This window comes from Rhincodon typus, chromosome 10 (assembly GCF_021869965.1).
Source record: "Rhincodon typus isolate 14 chromosome 10, sRhiTyp1.1, whole genome shotgun sequence".
NCBI lineage: Eukaryota > Metazoa > Chordata > Chondrichthyes > Orectolobiformes > Rhincodontidae > Rhincodon > Rhincodon typus.
The window spans coordinates 50,916,228-50,938,087 of record NC_063341.1 but is presented as its reverse complement, the minus strand read 5'-3'; the positions used below and the strand labels follow the sequence as shown (position 1 = coordinate 50,938,087).

Genomic DNA, 21,860 nt, shown 5'->3' with positions numbered 1-21,860 from the left:
TGAAGGTGGTTCTTTTAAGTGTTAGAAAATCATTCGTGAACAGGAAACTCAAAACAGCCTTTCCAAGCAAGCATGTGACTTAAGTGATTAGTAATCTACATGTGAGATGATTGCTTGGTATTTATTAATTGGAATGTTTACATTGAACAGAGACAGATGGCTACAGGCCTCAATCAAATTGAGTTCAGAAAAAAAATCTACATCACCAGCTTTTAGTTTGGGCAAGTCTTCAGGCAGCCTAGTTGGAAAGGAATCTTAGTAACCTTAGTCAAAGTCAGAGAAGTATCAGTAAGTTAGTCTGTTTAAATCTCTTCAAAGTTAACTCTGCATCTTTTCAACAATTTGACACAGAGAATCATATCTAGTGAATGTGCAGTGTGTCACTGATAGGAACTTGTGTACTTGTCAGTCAAGTAAGTTGAAGGTTAGAGTGATAATTTGTTGGGGGTGAGAGTCTGCAAAAGGCTATTGCTGGTAAAAAGGTTAAACTTTTTTGCTACTTATGATTCGATCTTTCAAAATTGTCATCAACATATTTAGCTGTTTTCTTCTTTTTATGTAATAAACTTACACTCTTTTGTTGAAAGCACGTGAGCAGCATTGTTTGAACATGTTCAGGACTGGTAACCAGAGTGACCAAACTGTGAAAATAAAACTTATAGACTATCAAGCCATGTGTCACCCTGGAATCTGACCAGTCTATTATTAATACCAATCCAAGACATGCCTTTTCATTCTGATCTGCCTCTCCACGACTCATACTGAACTATTATTCGGCCTGACAGACAACCATCTCCTCCTTGTCACCTGATTTTTTTTTCTTATGAATGCTTCTCAACTCTATCTTGTTTCTTCAACTCTTGTTAAGTGTCTTCTTGTTAACCAGAATACATACATGAAAGGCTAAGTCTGAAACATTGATATTTTCCATTGCTTACAAATGTCGCCTAGTTTACTGAGTGTTTTCATCATTACCTGCACAAAAGATCTTTATTTTGAGATTGTACTAGATCTGCAGTTTCCTCCATTTATTTCTGTGTCTGGTTTAAGGGAGGGCAGGAATTAAGAGTCTGCATCAAAAATGGATGCATTCTGCCTGTAACCTTATCACGACATAAAAACAATTTTCTCCATGTGTCAGTATTCATTAACACATTTTAAAAAATAATTCTTGTACTTCAAACAAAATTAGAGTGAATTTGAATACAATAGGGCCAGTACGTAAGTATCTGGGTGATCATTTAACCACCTTTAAAATTTTGAAGAGATTGCAGAGAGTAAACTTTGCAAAAATGTTGCCACATAAGCGTATGTTGCTGAGTATGAAACTAGAGAATGTAGATATAAGGTAGTCAATATTCCAATACAGAATTTAGGAGAAACATCTTCACCCAACGTTTGATTAAGATTATGGAATGTACTACCAGATAGACTATTTGATGTGTGTAATATTGAAGAGAATCCAAAAATCTAAGGGAGAAAGAAGTATAAGGATGTGTTTGTATGATAAGGTGAAGTGGGGTCAGCGATCTCAGTTGGCTGGATTGCAATGAAGAGTGATGCTGACATGGTGGGTTCAGTTCCTGCACCCGGCTGAGGTTATTATGAAGGATTCTCCTTCTCAACCTTTCCTGTCGCCTGAGGCATAGTGACCCTCAGGTTAAACCACTATTAGTCAACTTTCTGCAATGAGAGAGCATCCCTATGGTCTGTTAAGGCTATGGTGACTTTACCTTTTGTTTTAGGCGGTGAGTTCAGAGGAGGCTCTCGTGGATCATAAACACTTGCAGAGACCAGTTGGGTTAAATGGCATGTCTCTGTAATAGTAACTTCCATACAATTTACCTTGAGTCTGGTTACATCGTGCATGGTGGGGTGGGTCAACTGGCCACACAACAAACCTTTCTCCTCGACTGTCAGCAGGCACTCTTTGATGAATAGCTGATTCCAGGAACAAAAACAAAGTTGCTGGAAAAGCTCAGCAGGTCTGGCAGCATCCGTGGAGGAGAAAACAGAGTTAACGTTTTCGGTCCGGTGACCCTTCCTCAGAACTGATTCCAGGAGATGCTTGAATAAAGTGGGAGCAGTGAGGCCCTTGTATATATTTCATGTCAAACCTCCTTATAGATTACAGCAGTCAGGAGAAGCTAGGAGAAAATTCTTGGCATTTATGTCCAATATGTGCTCAGGTTGCTGAGAAATGACAAGCAAGCTTTTTCCAGACGGTATGGAGTTCTTGCATTGGGTCCGCTTCTTTACTGTTAGCTGTTTTCTGTTTGTGCACTCGCAATCAGTAGTTTTGATCTTTTAGTTATTTTTGTTCTTGCTAGTTCCTAACATTGGTTAAAAAAATCAAGTATATATATTTGTTGACATGATGTGATGTGGCAGTTTAAGTAAGTGGTCAAGAGAGTCTAACAGCTTAGGGAACTGAAACCCAAATTACATATTAAGAATAAATGTGATCCAGAGTTAAATCTCTTCATAAAGCCAACACAGTGTACAGCCAACATTTGACATCTTTTCTTCTCCTGTAAAATGGAGTTCAGAGTTAAAACTGATCCAATGTGAGCAATATTTACAATCTGGATTGGCCTAATAGGTCCATTTAATTTAACAGTCATTAATATTGTGGGATGGATAGGTCATTAGTCTACTATAAGACTTGGCACAATCTTCAATCTCACAGCTCCAGTTATCAGCCTTAACCAGATGCATTCCCTACCCACAAGGACTTGGTTACCAAGGCAGTTAATGTTCAGTACAACTCCAGGCGTAGAGTTGTGAAAACTAAGAAACATTATAATGTCTTATGCTGAAGATCCAGCAAGTCTATTTCACATTCCTTCCACAGGCCACCTAACTAAAACCCACAATGGGTAAAGATTTGCCTTGACCAAACTTTACAAGAACATTGCCTTAACTAGGAATTTTTTTTGCCATGTGAAGGTGAGATTTCCCATGTGCACTGTGTAATGGAACCATATACTTTGTTGAAGAAAGACATGTTCCTGAAGCTTTAGATCTTGCACTCACAGTAAATAATCAAGAATGCCAAATTTCAAATGTTCACAGCAATTTACACCAGTGGAGAAAAGGATTCTGACTGGTTAGCAAGTTGACTCTTGTCTGCAGCATTGCCCTAGAGAAAGCAGCGGAGAATGAAATAAAGGCTCCAAGCACCTCACTAATTCAAGAAAACGTGCAAGGCTTGAACATGTTCCTCTCGTTTGTAGAGACTGGGTCAAATAGTATGAATGCATTCAATTCTAAACAGCATAAATCAGCCGTTTCATGAGCTCAACTGATTATCTTAAATTATTTGTTAATGTTGTTATTACCACAAGTGCATCCTAATTGTGGGATCTCATCTAACAGAAGAAATTTTGCTTTAGAGTTTGCAAATGCAACACGTCTCTGTTTTAAGAAAAAAAATCGAGAAATCATTAACCTACTTTTGAATGATGGGTTCATAGTTTCACTGGTCATAGTGTCAGGATCAATTGCAATCAAATTTACAGTATATTCCTTCTCCTCTCTCCTAATAAAGTGTTTCCTGTAACCCCTCAGAAAAACACTTCTACTGAAATGATGTGATCATTTTAAAAAATAAATCTCATATCCTGCTCATCCATATTATTTCTCTAAGGCTTCCAATTTCAGGCCAAATGATAGGCAGGTTGGCTAAATAACATCAGCACTCAGGAACCATAAGTCAATTTGCAATTTTAAGCTATACACTTAAGTTTATAGAAACCCTGTTCTTTCAAGATCAAGATTACATGCTTGCAGGGAACATACAAACTGATAGTAAAAAATATGTGAAGAGAAAAAAATTAGCAAAGGCAAATGTAGTCAGGGAAGTTATAATGGGGACCAAAGAGATGGCAGACCAATTAAATGAATATTTTGGTTCTGTCCTCACAAAGGAGGACACAAGTAAAACCTCAGAATGTTGGGAAACACAAGGTCTAGAGAGAGGGAGGGACTAAAGAAAATCAATACTAATAGGGAAATAGTCTTAGGGAAATTGAAAGCTGATAAATTCTTAGAGTTCGACAATCTACACCCCATAGTACATAAGGAAGTGGCCCTAGAAACAGCGGATGCCTCAGACGTCATCTTTCATGATTTATAGACTCTGAAATAGATTGTATGGTTTAGAAGGTAGCTAATGTAACTCCATCATTTAATATGAGGTTGCGAAAACACAATAATAGACCAATTAGCCTGACATCATTAGTTGAAAAATGCTAGTCTCCATTGTAAAAGATTTAATAACAGAGCTCTTGAAGAACAGTGACAGGATCAGACAGAGTTAGCACTGATCTACAGACAAATCTACCAGAATTTTTCGAGGATGTAACTAGTAAAGTTGATAAGGGGGATTCAGTGGATATGGTTTACTTGGGCTTTCATAAGACTTTCACTAAGATCCCACATAAGAGATTAGCATGTAAAGTTAAAGTGCTTGGGATTGGGGCAGTGGACTGATCTGGACAGAGAACTGGTTGGCAGATGGGCAACAAAGAATAGGAATAAATGGGTCTTTATTCCTCTGGCAGGCAGTGACTAGTAGGTAGTCAGATGCGACAGTGCTGGGTGAGGATGAACTGTGAGGAGGATGCAGAGATGCTTCAGTGTGATTTGGACAAGTGAGTGGAAAATAAAGTAATAATGTAGTCAAATGTGAGGTTATCCACTTTGGTGGCAGAAACAGGAAGGCAAATTATTTACTCAATGGTGATAGATTGGGAAAGGGGGAAGTACAACAAGACCTGGGTGTCCTTGTACACCAGTTGCAAAAAGTAAGCATGTAGGTGCAGCAGGCCTTGATAAAAGCAAAAGGTACATTGGCCTTCATAGCAAGAGGATTCGAGCACAAGAACAGAGATGTCTTGCTGCAAATGTACTGGGCTTTGGTGAGACCTCACCTGGAGTAATTTGTGCCGTTCTAGTTTTCTTATCTGAGGAATATTGTTCTTGCTATGGAGGGATTACAACAGAGGTTCAGCACACTGATTCCTGAAATGGCAGGACTTAGATATAAAGAAAGACTGGATCAGTTAGGTCTATATTCACCGGAGTTTAGAAGAATGTTGCCAGGAGGGCGGGGGAAATAAATGTGTGTGTGTGTGTGTGTGTGTGTGTTAATGAACTTCATAGAAACCTATGAAATTCTGACTTAACTAGAAGGATAAAAGCAGGAAGGATCCAGAACCAAGGGTCACAGTTAAAGGATATAGGGCGAGCCATTTAGGACTGAATTGAGGAAAAATTTTCTTCACCCAGAAAGGGATGAGCTTGTAGAATTATCTATTACAGAAAGTGGTTAAAGTCAAAACATCGAATGTTTTCAATAAGGAATTAGATACAGTTCTTAGTGGTAAAGGAATTAAAGGGTATGGAAAGAAAGTGGGAACAAGGCACTGAATTGGATAATCAGCCACAATCCTACTGAATGGCACAGCAGGCTCAAAGGGCTGAATGGCCTACTCCTGCTCTGATTTTCTATGTTTCTATAATAAATGTTGTATTGCTTAGGAATTAAAGCACTGGCTACTTGATCAGTATATTGGAAAAAACACCAGAGCAAACATCAAGTAATTCATAATTCTGACATTTTAAAATAGATACTCTGGAATCAGCATATTCCCCTTTAAAGCTTTACTGGTTTCAAATGTCAAAGAATAAAGTTTACAGCAAATTTTTTTGATGTAATGAACACTATGCTGAAATGCTGTGCTGCAGTAAATCCTCTTTCTGATACACCAGTCCTCCAGCTTCAATGGTAGTGAATATGGGGCCATACCACGAAAGCAAGGTGGCAAAATTAAACAGTCACTTTGTTTTGGTCATTCTTTTTCTGCCAGTTCGGGTGAAGAGTAGCAAATTGGAAAATCCAAATTTTGATATTGTTAGTCTCAAAACACAATCATGTCAAGCACAGTATAAATTAAACTGCCTCCAGTTCACTAAAACACAACTTGGGGGTAATGATAACAGTTCCACTTCTATTCCATTGATCCATAATATCATTAAGTTTGCCAAATAGATGCTAATTAAAGACACATATTTCTCCCTGCCACCTCCAGCACCTGAAACACTCATTTTGTGTACGAGTCTTTCAGAAAGTTGTACATATACTGTGACTGAAGTATCCCTCCTCAGTAATTTCGTATGTGTCAGAGAGTCTTATTAAGGCTGTAGCAATTAGGAATGGTTAGTAAATTGGATTTGTTGCTTCATTTTGTGAAATAATATGTTCCTAATTTCATGTTTTATGCTTGGTGGCGGTATTGCTCAGTTTGCTTATGCTTAACTGCACAAAAGGGAAACTTAAAGGGTAACTTTATGTGGGCCATTTGCTTGCACTCTTCAGAACATTCTCAGTGTCAAGTGACACTTCCTGGGGACTAGTAAACTAGATACTTTACCAATTCTCCTGCATGGAGAATTATTGACAAGGAAAACATGGACAATATAGAAATGTCTATTAATTCCAGGGGGAGCTGGCTGGATTTCATTGGTAAATTTTCAAGCTGCTGGAAAAGTTTTTTAATTTCACTTTTTTTAGGTCAGTCAAATAAATAATAATCCACACTCAGCATCAATTATTTCAGAGACCAGCCTAAAGTAATTACATGGACCTCAGAGGGAAATACCTCTTTTAACAAATCACAATGCAAATTAGACTGAAACCTGGTTATCACTGACTCAAATGAGGGAGAAGATGAGAAGTAGCCATGACGTTCCCATCAAGACCATTCATCTTATTAGAAAGTTTCTTATCTTCAATGCTTCAGCAACAATTGCATCCAGGAGATAGAGGCAATGAGCAAACTTGTTACCCTGAATGAAGATGCTGTTACAATAAAGTATGACTTGTAAAAATCTTACATTTTGTCAAACATTCACTCAATTTGTGATTTGTCCTCAATGTCAAGTATTTTTAAGTGCCAAATATTAATATATGAAAATAAGCAAAATACAGCCATGAATCAAATAACAGTGACAAAATCAGATCTCATACAAAGATGTGAACATTTTACAGATTCCAACGTATGTAACTGACCCCAGAATGAAAGAGATTTACACAAGTAGCTTCTTTAATATATATTTATCTTTTCTCCTAAACACTGAAAGAATCAAGTAAACTGTCCATATAAGACTACAGATTACAGTCACTTGAAACAATATATACTATCAAGAAAATACTGTGTACACAATTATAGTTCTCATTTTGAGCTTATTGGCACATTGGAAAGTAAAAACTTCCTTTGTTTTCTGGCACATACATCTAATCAGGAAAGCAAGGCGGTGCTCAACTTAAATCATACATTAAATACAGCATGAGTATTTTATATAGATAAAAGGCAGAGGTAGGAAGGAAGCACAGGCTACAAATGTCTTTCCAATTACCTTTACTGAGTGAATGCTATTCAGAAAAGGTGAAAGAAAGGATGATTGCTAGGTGTGATGGAACACTTGATAGATTCCAAATCTACGTATTTACAGCTATAAATAGGTAAAAGGTTGAAAGGCTTGGTAATTGTGAGAAAGAGATAGAGGAGGTGCATGCACAGAAAACAAACTTAACTGAGGAATAATGAGAACATTAAAGTGAACCAGAAACATGGTTCAACCCAGATCATTGTTTCTACTATAAAGGTGTGTGCTTGAGTAAGCTTCACTGAAGAGTGAGCATTGTTATCTAACCTTCCCCACCCCAACCCAAAACTTCTCACCAAGACATGTCAGTATGCTGTAAAATATGGAGAGGATATGATACTCGTGTGACCCCTTTAATCTTCTCTGCTGTATGTCATGAGAAAGGTCATGTGGTGTTGCTGTGATGTTTTCTTACATTTGTAGAGTTCAAGGTCTGCAACAGCGTAAACATCATCCAGAAAGAGATGTCGTTCTGGATGTATGTGTAAACATACTGTAAAGGGTTTCAAGATTGTGTAGGAACAGGAGACACAAACTGAATATACTACTCAGTGTTATTATAATACAAGTGGTAACCCAATAAGAAACGTTTATTTAATTTTAGAATGTTTACTGCTGGCTTTAAAATAACATAGATTGGAAAATCTAAGCTCCAATGTCTCTGGTATCTGTTGAATGAAGCAGCACTGGCACTGATGGAAAATACTTACTTGGTTGGCAGTTGCTTTCACTGCTGCAGAAATTAAACAAACCACCAACTGATATAGCCGTCAAATTTCACTGAGCCACTAGTTACTAAATATTCCCTTAGTCAAACTAAATTTATTTTTCTTTATTCATTGACAGGATGAGGGTGTCGCTGGCTAGGCAGCATTTATTGTCCATCCCTCATTGCCCAGAGGGCAGTTCAGAGTCAAACACATTGCTGTGCGTCTGGAGTCATGTGTAGGCCAGACTACGTAAGGATGGCAGTTTCCATCCCTAAAGCACATTATTGTATTAACCTTAATCATCCCATACATCTTGCTTAGTTACCTGACAAATAAAGAAAAAGATTTTGTTAAGCTAGAATGAAATTTATCAATGAATGTTAGTGCTAACTAATTAACAACATATCAATGTTATAAAAGCTTAGAATCACTGAGCTGGAACTGTACACACTTAATTCATCTTGATCTAGCTTCTTTAGACTGAGGTACAAAGTGCAATTAACTCAACTATGTGAGAAAATACTTCTCTCTACTGTTTGCTAAAGGAAGTCAGTAAAGTGTACCTACAGTTTCCTCAATATGAATTAAGGGCCTGTATGTGCAGCTCAGGGGTATAATTGAACACATCAATTCATAGTTTTGGTAATAATTTGTAAACTATTTCCCATTAGGTTATAAATGTGATTGAATATGTTGTGTAGCCTGTAGGCAAGGTACCTATATTATAATGGTTTGAAAGGTAAGAGATTAATTGCACACTCTTCTGGTCTCCTCTAGATCAAAAATGAATGACCTGTGCAAATACATGCATTCCCATGGCCTCACGACATTACAAAGCACTCTACAACCAACAAAGTACTTTTGAAGTACAATGATGGTCTGAATGGACACTTTTCCAAAGTAGTGCCATGGGATCTTTTATGCCCTTCATAATAGAGGATGGGTCTTGGTTTAACGTCTTTTCCAAAAGACAGTACCTCCAACAATGTAACATGACCTCAGTGCTACAGTGGAGCATTAGCCTAGATTTTATGCTTAAGTCTCTGGAGCAGGACCTGAACCTATAGTCTCTGACTGTTAGATTACAATTAGCTTCAAATGCAGTTAATAAAATGCACAATATTAATTGGGCGATATCTCAATTGCCCGGACTAGATTAAACCCCATATTGAAAACTATAAAAGAACAAATTTAGATGATAAAGAATGACGTTAGGACAGAATGAAAAAGGGAAATGGATAGAAAGGAGAACTAGGAGAGAGGCAATATAATTGTCAACTTTATAATGGCAATACCTGCTCTGTTATATTATATACTTCCATGTTATCAAGATTTCACATTATCAAGCAAATGCAATGGAATCTACATAAATGTGTATCACAGCCAAGCACACAATCCCATCATGACCATTCCCATCATGCAAGCATTCCGATATAAACATAATTCTGTTCCAGAAATTGAAATTGAATGGAACATTTTCATCTCTTTCCATGGTATTGAAATTCCCAATCTGATCAAAATTTGGATCTAAGCACAGCATCTCTTGGCAGAAACCCATTCTGGGTTTGTTAGATTCAGACTGGAATGCACACTGTACAATTTAAGCACTTAACATGTAACTTGATACATCAATGCAATTGTAATGGGTTTTAAAGAGCCACCTTTGGCTCCAAGAACATAAGGTGACCCATTCTGTTACAACTTCGTTTGTGGGATGATACAGGTACCACAGCAGCAAAGGGATACGTCATCTGCTTGTGCTGTTCTATATCTCTTTACGCTAAGCGCTGCAGATTTATGAACATCTCCCTTTTTTGTCAGATTATTTTAAAGTTTTGCGTGCACATTTTAACTCCAAGCCTAAAATGGGTGCAAATTTGGCCATGAGCCCATGAAAACTGCATTTGGAGGTCCTGCCACAGGCAGAAACCTCAATTTTCACATTGAAGCTTACTCCTGCCTTATTTTGACAGGCATGATGAGTGTCAAAAGGGGGTGCGTCAGATATCTAACCACTCCTATTCTGTTAAAAAAGTACTTTTCTGCTCAGAGAAATTTCTTCTTTTCTCTAATTCCTCCAATCCAACAAGTGGGTCAAGGTTTGCGCAGCATTTCTGATTTTGCTAAGTTATGTCCATAACTCTGTTAAAGACCCATAATGCAACAGAAGCAGTGGATCAATGCTTCAGACACTTGTAGCACCTGGTTTAAAAAGGTGTGTCAGGCAATCAAGGTGAAAAGATGATTGGAAAGCTGCCGTATTTGGATGGTTCTCAACTCTGTATCAGATTCTTATTTCTGCCAGGATTTCATATACTGCAGCCTCTAATACCTAATTGCCCCTTTAATTCCAAAACTGATTTTTCAAAGAAAAAAAAGAATTAGATATATCTTGAAATGGAATCACAGACTTTTAAACAGCTACTGCCACCCAATAACCCATGTCCAGAATCTCGGTGCCCTCTATGCACAATAAAAGTACTGTCTAACAATTAAAAGACTGGCTTAGTCTTGAGGGAATAGTCAGCTTGTAGCCCCTCAGATAGGGCCAGTGTATAATGTCTAATGTCTACAACTTTCATGAACACATCACAATCTCTTCAAAACCTATGCAACTTCTTGATAACAACTGTTCCGAGTTGGTTAATCCCCACTCAAACAGTACATAATCAGATAAACAATAGGTTATAGTATATCTTAAAGTTGTATCAATAGATTTGGAAAGATGAGCATTTGACACATCAATAATATGTTCAAATATTCCTATGGTTTCATGCATGCCTGATACTGTGCTGGGCATGCACACTGTATCGTTGATTTTCTCATGCTGACTCTCTTCTGCAGCAGTGCTGATAATGAAGAGTGCATCTGAGTGTGATATTGATAGACAAATCATCATTACAAACAAGAAAAACTATTTCAATGACAGACCACTTTTTGTGGATGGATAAAAACATCTAATTATCTATTTGTATCCAATAGCTGCAGCTGTGCAACTGGTTTAGAGCTTCAGTAAAATTAACTTAAATATATGTAATATACCTTTTGTCTGTGCCTTCTGTAAAAACTATACTGGAAACTGCTTACTATGGGGAAAAGTTTGTTCCAATTAATACATATATGAAATAATATACGGATATCAAAACATTAGAAACACAGCCAATAAAATTACAAAGCTACCAAATCCAGTGATCAGTGTAATTCATATCTCCAATATAGTTTTGGCTTGGTAAACAGTGAGTTACTTTGAAATATGTGCTGTAACAATATGGGCATTACCTTCAGCTTCTTTCTCTAATTGTTCTTTTGTGTTACTTAATAACTATTCTGATACAAAACTTTTCTGATGTTGATAAAACACAGTGCTATGGTGTTGAGTAGACAAGCACAAACAGATGTTCAAAAGAAATGAGACCCAGAGAGAAGAAAAACTATATTGAGACAGGGAAACATTTTGATCAGCTATCAGTTGTAATGACAGACAAATAGTGTGTATATAAAGTACTGCATTCCACAAAATGACAAAAAGCAACCAATTTCTGGAAAAAAAAATCAGGTTTAAATATTAAGTTATGAGATTCTATTGATAACTATAAAAAAAAATGAAAAGGGAAAGAAAAACACACATACCTGAAAAAATCAATTAAGTTGTGTTGACTACTTGTCAAATTCCATAGATCAGATAAGAAATTAAAGGGAATGAACCTTTCAGCATAAGTAAAGGCTCTATTTCCCAAACCCACCCTCCTAACACCCAATTAATTGTCTTCTTTGATTTAAAAGGACTTTGACTACACATTAAGCTCCTGCGTTCTGGCAGAACCATTACTGCCCTGTATGGTGAGGTTGTGATCTATATTTTCTGTTGGTATTTTCTCCTTTTCTCGCTCTTTATCTGGATTCAGTTGTTGAATTTCCAGACTGAACTCGTACGATGGGCTGCCAACTGTTGCGTATCGATCAGTGCGGTGCTCTAATAAAGTTGGTCCCCAGTCCTTGCTTGGTTTATTTGCATTCTTCACACGCTGGGAAAGCAAGAAAGAGATATTGAAGCTGAACTTCTTTACTGAGCTGTGTGAACTGATATTAGAACACAGGAATTCTGATTACCACATAATTGACTCGCCAAGTTAGCTTGAACACAACTATTATTTAATACCAGGACTATTCTGCTGTATCCAGTTTCTCCACTAATTCAATTCATGGAGAAGGAAATCTATTTTAAAGTGGATATTTTACTCTGAGCAGACACCAATTCATTTTGAATAATCATAAGCAGCTTTAATCAGATCACAAGTGGCCAATTTATGCTATGGTTAGCGAAAATGTATCTGAAAAACATAAATGCTCTAATAAGAAGTCTTTTTAAATCAATTTAAAAATGGATTAAAATGGTCTGTTTTATTTTGCCACTGATAGCAAATCTAATCAATCTTGACTTCAAGAGCTGAGCACTGTGAAGTGGGGGCAGTAACTCTATCTTCTGGCATTTGTCATGGTTAAGCTTGTCTCCTCTTAGCCAGGTCACTCTGCAGCTATTTACAGCTACTGGGCTGTTTCATAGTTCAAGTAGGCACTTCTGCACTCCCTCCTTGTGGAAATATTTCCACCTCCAATTGGCTAATCAAATGGCTGCCAAATCCCAATCCCACCAGCACTTTTGGAAGAGGTGAACAGTGTCGGGACTGCAGCAAGTCTACAATGTTCAGATGTTTATAGAGCCTAGGCAAAGGAAAGTCCAGGGTCTCACTAGGATCGGGCTGTCAGGCCCCAGTGGGGGAGGGGTAAATGGGGAAGTGAGGGTAGGGGATGGTCTTTGCAGTAAATTGTGTTGGACCAATGCTTGAGAGGGGGAGGGGAAAGAATAGCTCCTTAAAGAGATAACATTTGGGCACCGAGTGCTTGACAAGAGAGACCTTTCCTTCAGCTTGCAACAAGGCTTCCTGATTTCGTCAGGCAACATCACCACTTAGTGCCAGACTTCCCTGCCTAAGGTAAAACCTAAGTGGTGATTCAAGGAAGCCCTTAAGAGGCCATTAATTGGCTACTTAAGGACCTCAAAGAGCCCACTGGTGACTCAGTCACCTGATGCCTCCCCTGCTATGGGTAAAATATTTGCAATTTAGGTATCCGATGGGCACAGCATTATTGCTATGGTGGTTAATTTTATGAACCAAGCCTGAGTTTTCAGTTGAAGCAAATGCTTGTATTACAATTGTTAGACTCTATGGTAACTTTATTACAGGAATATTAACATATGCAAACCAAGTAGATATTTAATAATAAATTTAGTGGAGAATAAAACCTCAAGATTTCATTTATTTCTCCTTGTTGTATTACTTAACTTGTCCCTTTCTCCCCAGCATTACAAACTGTAACATATCCATTTTATCTTCAGTACTGTATTCTGTTTACTTGAAATAAACACATGCATTTATATAGCGCCCTTCATGACCTCAGGTTGGCCCAAAGTTTTAGAATTAGAATTAGATTTTATTGTCACATGTACTCAAGTTCAGGGATACAGGAATGCAGTGAAAAGTGTAAAGTGTTGCTTTACAGCCAACTAAATAGCTTTTTTTTAAACTTGTGGGCAATGTTGTAATGTAGGAAATATTCTTGCACACCGAAAATTACTGATAATAGCTGGATCATGTTTTTGTTGATACTGATTCAGGAATAAGTCCTGGCCAGGATACTGGAGTTAACTTCCCTCTCTTCTTGAGAAGTATTGGCATGGAATCTTTTCTGTCTACCCAAGCGGGCAGACAGAGCCTCAGTTTGACATCTCAATGAAAAATGCCATCTCTGACAGTGTTTCACTCCATTGGGGCTGCACTAAAGTGCCAGTCTAGTGCTTTCTGCTTAAGTGCTGAAGTAAGTCTTGTATGCACAACAATCTGACTCAGTAGTGAGAATGTTACCAGCCAAGTCATGACTGCCATCTACGGATGTTAAGAATTTGAAGCAATGGAAACAGTGAAGAATAGGATCATACAGTTAATCTCTAATATCACAGGGTTGATATATAGTAGGAGTTTGCAAATACTGAAATGTTTTCACTTGGAAAGGAGGCAACATAATGTAAAATATATTAAATTGTAGGAGTAAAGCTTGTCGATTTTTACTTTGAAGAATGACAAAATATTAGAACAAGGGCTAGGATTATTGAAAGGAATCTTTAAAAGCCTTGTCTGGCATCAACTAATTGCTGCTTTGATATATTTTGTTTTCTCTATTCATCATTTAAGCTACCATAGTGTCTTTCACTTAATTTTCTCAAATTAAAACTGCTTGTTACTTCTTCTTGGCATATATAATACAATCAATTTGTTATCTTATCTACTCACCTCCAAAAATGTGGAACCTTCAGACATGCATATCTTCCAGATGGCATAAATGGGGATACAGATTACTGAGGACAAAGCCATCAAGAAACCGAGAATGATAGCCCAGGATGGGTAGATGTAGTCATTGTAACTGATGGGCTTATACTGGACCACAGTGAAAATCAGTATGAACTGGAAAAATCAAACAAATGTATAAATGAGTTCACTCACATCTAATGGTTTCATTTAGTTAACCGTGATCGTGATAAAAGCAGATTCTACTTAAGATTTTAAGTTTTCTCAGGGTGAGAATTTTTTTCTTTTCATTTAAATAAGCTCAAATCAGTCCTGGAACAAGCTATCTCTTCCAAAAGCATTTTTTTTTCTTTTTAGTCTGCAATATCTGTCTACTAATGAAAATGTTATAGATTTTACACAGTCACTGCAATGTTCTTTCTTGCATTCACTACTTAAAAGGATATGTTTAGAAGTAACTTATTGGTGGGCAAATCCTAAGTCAGTTTGTTGCAATGGGTAGTGGTAAAGAGAAGTCCTAATAAAAGAAATACGTAGCATGATCAGCCTTTAATTGGCAGACTGAACTTTGCTGTGGGTATGAACTGGTGATGCACAATCAGAAAGGTAAAGCTACACTGACATGGTAATGTAGCACACTATCATCCCTGCACATAGTACAACACCGCAGGGTCTCAAATCATAATCATTCCTTATGTTAGTCCCTGATATGGCAGTGGTATGAAGAGAGATGATTAACAGGAAACTGCAGGAAGAGGGGGAAGAAAGTGGGCCATTTCTGCTCCTTCCTCAGCAGCCAGTTCAAGTTCCACTTACTCTTGAGGCGTGTAATAATATCTGAACTGGCCGATATGAAAATATCTAAGAATGAAGCACGCACGGGCTAGAAACAGCCACCAGCACATGAAGAATGGTATGATGTAGTGAAATATTTAATCCAAGGAAGATGAAGAATTGTGCATTTTTCCTTCAGTCATTCATTTGTGGGATGTGGGCACCACATTAATCCCCCATAACTAGTTGCCCTTGAGAAGGTTGTGGTGAGCTGCCTTCTTGAACTGCTGCAGCAGCTGAGCAACAACAGGATTCTTATTGTTAATTTTCATACTAGAATCCCCCTCAATAAATGTAAACTTGATTATCTCAGAACATTAAAGGAACTTTCTACAAACTACAGTGGAGGCATTAAACAGTTGGTACTCCACATATGTCAGGTCAATTTAATATCTAGTAAGATTAGGGAAGGCAGTAGTTTCCATTCCAATATCCAATGTCAGTATCATGCATTTGCAAACTGGGTATACATCATGGAGATCAACCCACAACTGGAGTCAGATATTCCTTACTCCATCTCAACAATATATTTCAGTTATCTACCGTGGAATAGCCATCCCCTATCTCCAATGCAGTACAACTGTATTTTTCAATTCCTAAACCAAGCATCCTTTTGGGTAGTTATCTAAATAATGCCAACCATTTGAAAATTATGTCCTTTTCTGTTTTTATGGAGGTTCCAAATTTACACATAAATTTGTGAAGTAAAGCTTGTGATTCATTTCTCCCTACATCCACATAGACTTTAAAGAGAAAAACCTGTTTCCTCAAGTTTGGATATAGAATCCATACTCTGAAATTGAAAGGACAGGACTGGAAACTCAAAGCATTTAAAATCAATGTCATTTCTTTGTGAAAACATGAGACAGTACTTCATACCGGCTCTGCAAAAATATAACAATTACTTACAAATATAATACTGGGTGACACAAAACGCCAACAGATTTGAAAGAAGATTGGAGGTGGAAAGCCAAGCATCATCTGAACATCCTTGAAATAGTTATTATGTCCTGGGACAAGAGATAGATAGTTAATGTAGAGTTTCCAGAACAGCCCATCTGTCCTTTTCTTTATGTTATATATTGCATCATCAATTAATGATGGCAATAATTGCATTAAATTCCATCCTAAAACATGTAAAGGATAAATTTGTAAGCAACTATGCTAATAATTTTTGTGTCTGCTTTCAAAATTGAACTATAATAAAAAGTCCTATTTGAATCTGGAACATCACTGTGTTTGCATGTCAATTGAATATGCTTTCTGAAGTTCACTGATTGTAACTTGGACACCAACTAAATATAAAATTGATGAGTAATCAGCACAGTCTGTCAGATTTTCTTTATCTTTCTCTCACAGATGCACAGACAGACGATGACTTTTCTTAAAAAGGCACAATATAATTTTCCTTGAATGAGTAAACTTCCAATTCACTATTCTTTTTCCCAAACAGCTTTGGTAAGCAGCCAATCAGATTTTTGTTGGATGCCATCACTTTGTTAGTTTGAGTGCTACAGAGATGGCATATTCTGTGGAGAGAAAGCAGAGTTAACGTTTCAGGTCCGATGACCCTTCTTCAAAACCTGTTCTGTTCTGAAGAAGGGTCACTGGACGCAAAACATTAACTTGGCTTCTCTCCACAGATGCTGCCAGACTTGTTGTGTTTTTCCAGCAATTTCTATTTTTGTTCCTGATTTCCAGCATCTGCAGTTCTTTAGTTTTTTGATAAGTGGGTGCAGGACTTGTGCATTTCACAGTCAGTACTGCACATCTGCCATCAGCTAAAATTTTCCCTTCTGATCAATTACATCAAGGTCAAATTATTTCAGAAGAGTCTGAAATGCTTAAATAAAGCCTTTAGTAGAAATGCTAAGATACACCAATGAATTTCACTAGAAGAATATATACTTGTTTATCAATTTGTATCTTTTGTATAAAGTCCTTTTTCAGTAATAGATAGGAGATAACAAGGTGTAGAGCTGGATGAACACAGCAGGCCAAGCAGCATCAGAGGAGCAGGAAGGCTGACGTTTCGGGCCTAGACCCTTCTTCAGAAATTCTAGGCCCGAAACGTCAGCTTTCCTGCTCCTCTGATGCTGCTTGGCCTGCTGTGTTCATCCAGCTCTACACCTTGTTATCTCAGATTCTCCAGCATCTGCAGTTCCTACTATCACTGAAAATATGACTTTTTTTTTGAAAAAGCATTTTGAGTGATGCAATTTATTGCGGAGTCCTGTTCACATATTTTTTCTTGTTATGAAATACCTACATAAATGCTAATGCAAAATTTGTAAGTTTTCAATATCATTTGAAATGGATAAGTACATATTTTGTGATGTACAGAAATATATCAGTGGACCTGCTGTTCTCTCATGTTAACTTTTAGTAGAATATAAGAAGATTCCTTTTGTATCTTCTCAAAGAAGGCTGAATATTACATTTCCATCAACTTCAGAGTAGCAATGCAATTGGCAGCTTCAGATGCCACCATAAACATTACCAACAAAGTTAGCTTTTACTATGGACACCAGACGAATGCAAGAACTGTATTTTGAGGAAGACCTTCAGTCCACCAAGTGTGATAGTTTTGCATATCTAATACATTTTGTCTGAAAACATGTGCAATATTTAGTTCTCCGGTTTTCGAAGCAATAACAGCTGTGCACTGCTTGTCATGCTGAGTCTATTTATATTAGATCAGCTTGGTCTACATTGTGGCAGCATAATTCTTCGCTGATACTTACCATAGATGTACATAATAGCGATACACATAATGCAGGAAATCACAACGAGTGAAAAACTGGCTGCATAGTTATCCATGAGGAGGAGCCAGTAAATGCCAGCCTGCAGCAGTCAGACACAAAGAAATGGCATGAATATTTCCTGCGAAAATGAATCCACTCTGAGGTGTGGGTTTTAATCATAGCTGGTTTTAAGAACCCAGTACCTCTTTACAGTCACTGTATCTAACAGTTAATATCTTTCAAATTAGCTTTTAATTTAATTTGATAATAGACACATTTTCTTCTAGTATTAAATACTCCTATTAAAACATTTTTGATTATATTTGCACAAATTGAGGCCAAAAGGGCTCATATAGCACTGAAGCATATTTAAAGCATTAGACACAGATGTAATATTTTAAAATCTGATGCAGGAGTAAATTACTCAGAGGAACCAAGAGAGGTTTAAGCATATGGTTAAAAAAATTGCAAAGTCTTAAAGAAGGAAAAAATCTGAATTAAACATAACTTATTTTTGTAAAGGAAAGAAAAGGGACGATTTAGTGCTATATGAAATGTGCCTTAAAATATTTAAGGAATCATGAGAGTTGATCTGATGCAGCAAACCATTTCTAACTAGGTCCAATAACAAGTTGTTCAAACTGGTAATTTTTTTCTGTTAATATGAATGGAATAAAGCACTGTATGGCAAATGTACATTTTCAATGGACTTACTTGGGTAGTCAGTGGGATTCCCAGAAGAAAGCCAATAATGGCAACTGCCAGAGTCACATAGGATTTTTGCCTACGAATCCAATCACTGCCAATCTCATCAACGACTGCAGTGACTAACGTCTCCAACAGGCAGAACTGGGAAGGAAACAAAAGCATTACTATTTATTATACACATTATTCTATACCATATAGGGTAAATGGCACGATCTGATGTAACTTATATATTAAATATGTGCACCTATCTCAAAATAATATGTCATTTTATAAAAAAGGCATGTATACTCAGTAGATGGTTGGAAGTATTTATGTAGTGACTAACTAGGGGAGTAATTTACCTCAAAGTGAATCCTTGGGTCAAATCCCATAAGTATTTACACTTCCTGTTTACAGTGTGGTTTACTGCCTAAGTACTGCTCTTCTGTGTAAAAGAAGTTCCTTGGAGCTGCTCCAGCTCAGGCATCCACCACACTTCAGTTAAGTAAATGAAGTATTACCAAATAAGTGTCCTCAGTGGAGTATAACATGGAACAGTGTGCAGCGCAATATGACAAATAGTAAATATTGCACATAAATTACATTATACAGCACAGATACTATTAAATATATAAAGGAAAATTGTGTACTGTGCAGTGTAATATAAATTGCAGAATATAATTAAGTATACTATGTGGTATAACAGTGCAAATATCACATTGTGTATATTGGACACTGTATACTGTACTTTAACTTCATTTCAATATAAATTACATTATTCAGTGTAATTTACATTATATAACATAATTCACAGCAACTTATGCTATACATTATGTATGCAAACTGCAGCTTAAATGACATAAAACAAATTACATAGTGCATTTTAATTCCTAATATTCATATATTAATCCAGCACAGAAGGAAGTAATTCAACCCATTAAGTGCATGCTGGTTCTTTGAACAATCTATCTACTTTGTCCCATTTCCCACCCTTTCCCTTGGCTCTGCAGTTTTCCCTTTCAAGTATTTATCCAATTTTCTTTTGTAAGTCATGATTGGATCTGCCTCCACCACCCTTTCACATAGTACATTTCAAATCAATGCACACATAAAATAATTTCTCCCCTCGTCTTTGGGTTCCTTTGCCAATTGCCTTAAACCTGCATTGCTGGTTAACAACCCATTTGCCAATGAAAATTGTTTCTCCTTGGTCACTCTATCAAAGCCCGTCATGATTTTGAATGCCTCTATTAAATTTCTCCTTAACCTCTGTCTTTCCAGGTAACTGAGATCCCTCATCTCTGGTCTCATTCTAGTAAAGAAAAGGATTCTCCATCTTTCCTAAAGTATGTTGACCCAATTTGGACACAACACTCCAGCGATTCCGCTGTACGGGGGGAAAAAAGCTGGTGATACCTCAGTACTAACTACAAGATGCCAACATGTTATCTCACATGTATCAAAGTGTGCTCTCAGATGGTGGTTAGAAATGATTAAACATAATATTGCTATTTAAAAATATATTATCTATATCGTATTGGAACCTGGTTGTGAGTAAAATTATGTGTGGTTATTGATGAGATGTTAATGACATTGATTGTGACTCAGCCCAGGCATCATGTTAATGGTACTGCAGTATACGTTTTTTTCCTCCCTGGGGCGGTTTAATTTTTTTTTATGCAATGAAAGTGGCCTTAGTCTCTGGGCTGATGCCCTAATCTGCACAGCCATGTTGAATGTTTCACAAAATTGTGACCAGTTGTGTCAGGTATTTCTCCATCTCCATGGAAACAAAGTACCGGACTAATAAAAAAAATGAAAACAAAAATATTTTGTACAATGAAAGGGCTGACATTTCTCACCACCTTCATTGTATAAATAGCAGCATAATGCAATATTTATACAATTCATGAATCCAACGGACATAACACTCTTTTAATTTCCTCATGATGTGTTACCTGGTTGGCTTGTATAAATATCGTATCGCAGGCTACCCATGGGTATGATCTTTAAAAAAACACAAGAAAGTGGGTGAATTTTTTTGCGCTCATTAAGGCGTGGGCTGTCAGTGCTGGGGTGTTCACTTCTTTTCACGCTTCACACTCAATGTCAGCATTAAGTGCTCCCAGGATAACGACAGCATGGAATAGTTACCCAGTAAAGTTTCCTACACTTTCCCAACTCATGTTTTATATTCTCAATATCAAAAAAAAAATCACCCCTATTACACCAGTAATTCCCGCTTCCCACCCGAGGCATCACTTTTACCTCTGACAAACTGCCAGACAGAAGAGATTTCCATCCCATTTGTCTGGGGTGCATTTGAGTCAAGGTCCCAAGGGTGAAAAGGCATTTCTGTAACTTCACCGTACACCCATTCCTTCAGTCATAAGACATTTTCCATATATACCATTGAATATACAATATTTCATTGCAATAAGTGCTAAAGTATGAAGATGAATTGCTTCTTGTTCTATGATGAGAATGTAAATGTCTTCAACAATTCTTAAATCATATTAATGTCAAATTTATCTTAAAACCATTTAATCTTGTAAAAACAGCAATCTTAATAATAGAGATGTGTTAGTGTCATGAAAATGAAGCATTATTTGAAAATGAAGTCATGATATTTATTACATAGAATTGCATAGATTATATCACTCAGAAAAGGCCATTCATCCTGACTGGTCCACGGTGTCAGTTTTGCTTCACTTAGGCCTCTTCCAATGCTTTCTCGTTTAACTCAAATAGCGTAAAGCCACATTCTCTGCTCCCTTGTTTACTTATCCAGATGAGCTTAAATGCATCCATACCATTTGTTGCAACAACTAGCTCTTCCCACCACACTCTTCTTTATTCCCTTTTAGATCTCCTGGTGATTATCTTCTATTGAAAGCCTTTTAATTTTGCTTATCCCCATCAGTGAAAACATTTGCTCTGTCCCTATTCTATAATGGTTTTCATAACTTTAAATGCATCTATTAAGTACTTTTAAGATCTTATTAATCCATGTCACTCTGTTTAGTGATTTATGGGTTTATACGCCAAGATTTATGTATATTCCTTTA

The 21,860-nt window shown here is 37.0% G+C and overlaps 1 protein-coding gene across 2 annotated transcripts in view; it reads right to left on the bottom strand.

Annotated features, from left to right (window-relative positions):
• Positions 1-11,582: 11,582 nt before the first annotated feature.
• Positions 11,583-21,860, bottom strand: part of slc6a9 (solute carrier family 6 member 9) — a 29,484-nt gene continuing 19,206 nt past the window's right edge. Inside the window, exons 6-11 of one of the 2 annotated variants that reach the window (XM_048601925.1) lie at positions 20,751-20,799; positions 18,820-18,954; positions 18,106-18,205; positions 16,271-16,371; positions 14,513-14,683; positions 11,583-12,187 (exon numbers count right to left, since the gene is read on the bottom strand). In XM_048601925.1, the coding sequence (XP_048457882.1) occupies positions 11,954-12,187; positions 14,513-14,683; positions 16,271-16,371; positions 18,106-18,205; positions 18,820-18,954; positions 20,751-20,799 (790 nt within the window). In that variant the 3' untranslated portion in view covers positions 11,583-11,953. The remainder of the gene's footprint in view (positions 12,188-14,512; positions 14,684-16,270; positions 16,372-18,105; positions 18,206-18,819; positions 18,955-20,750; positions 20,800-21,860) is intronic. The other variant, XM_020531796.2, reaches the window with a different exon arrangement.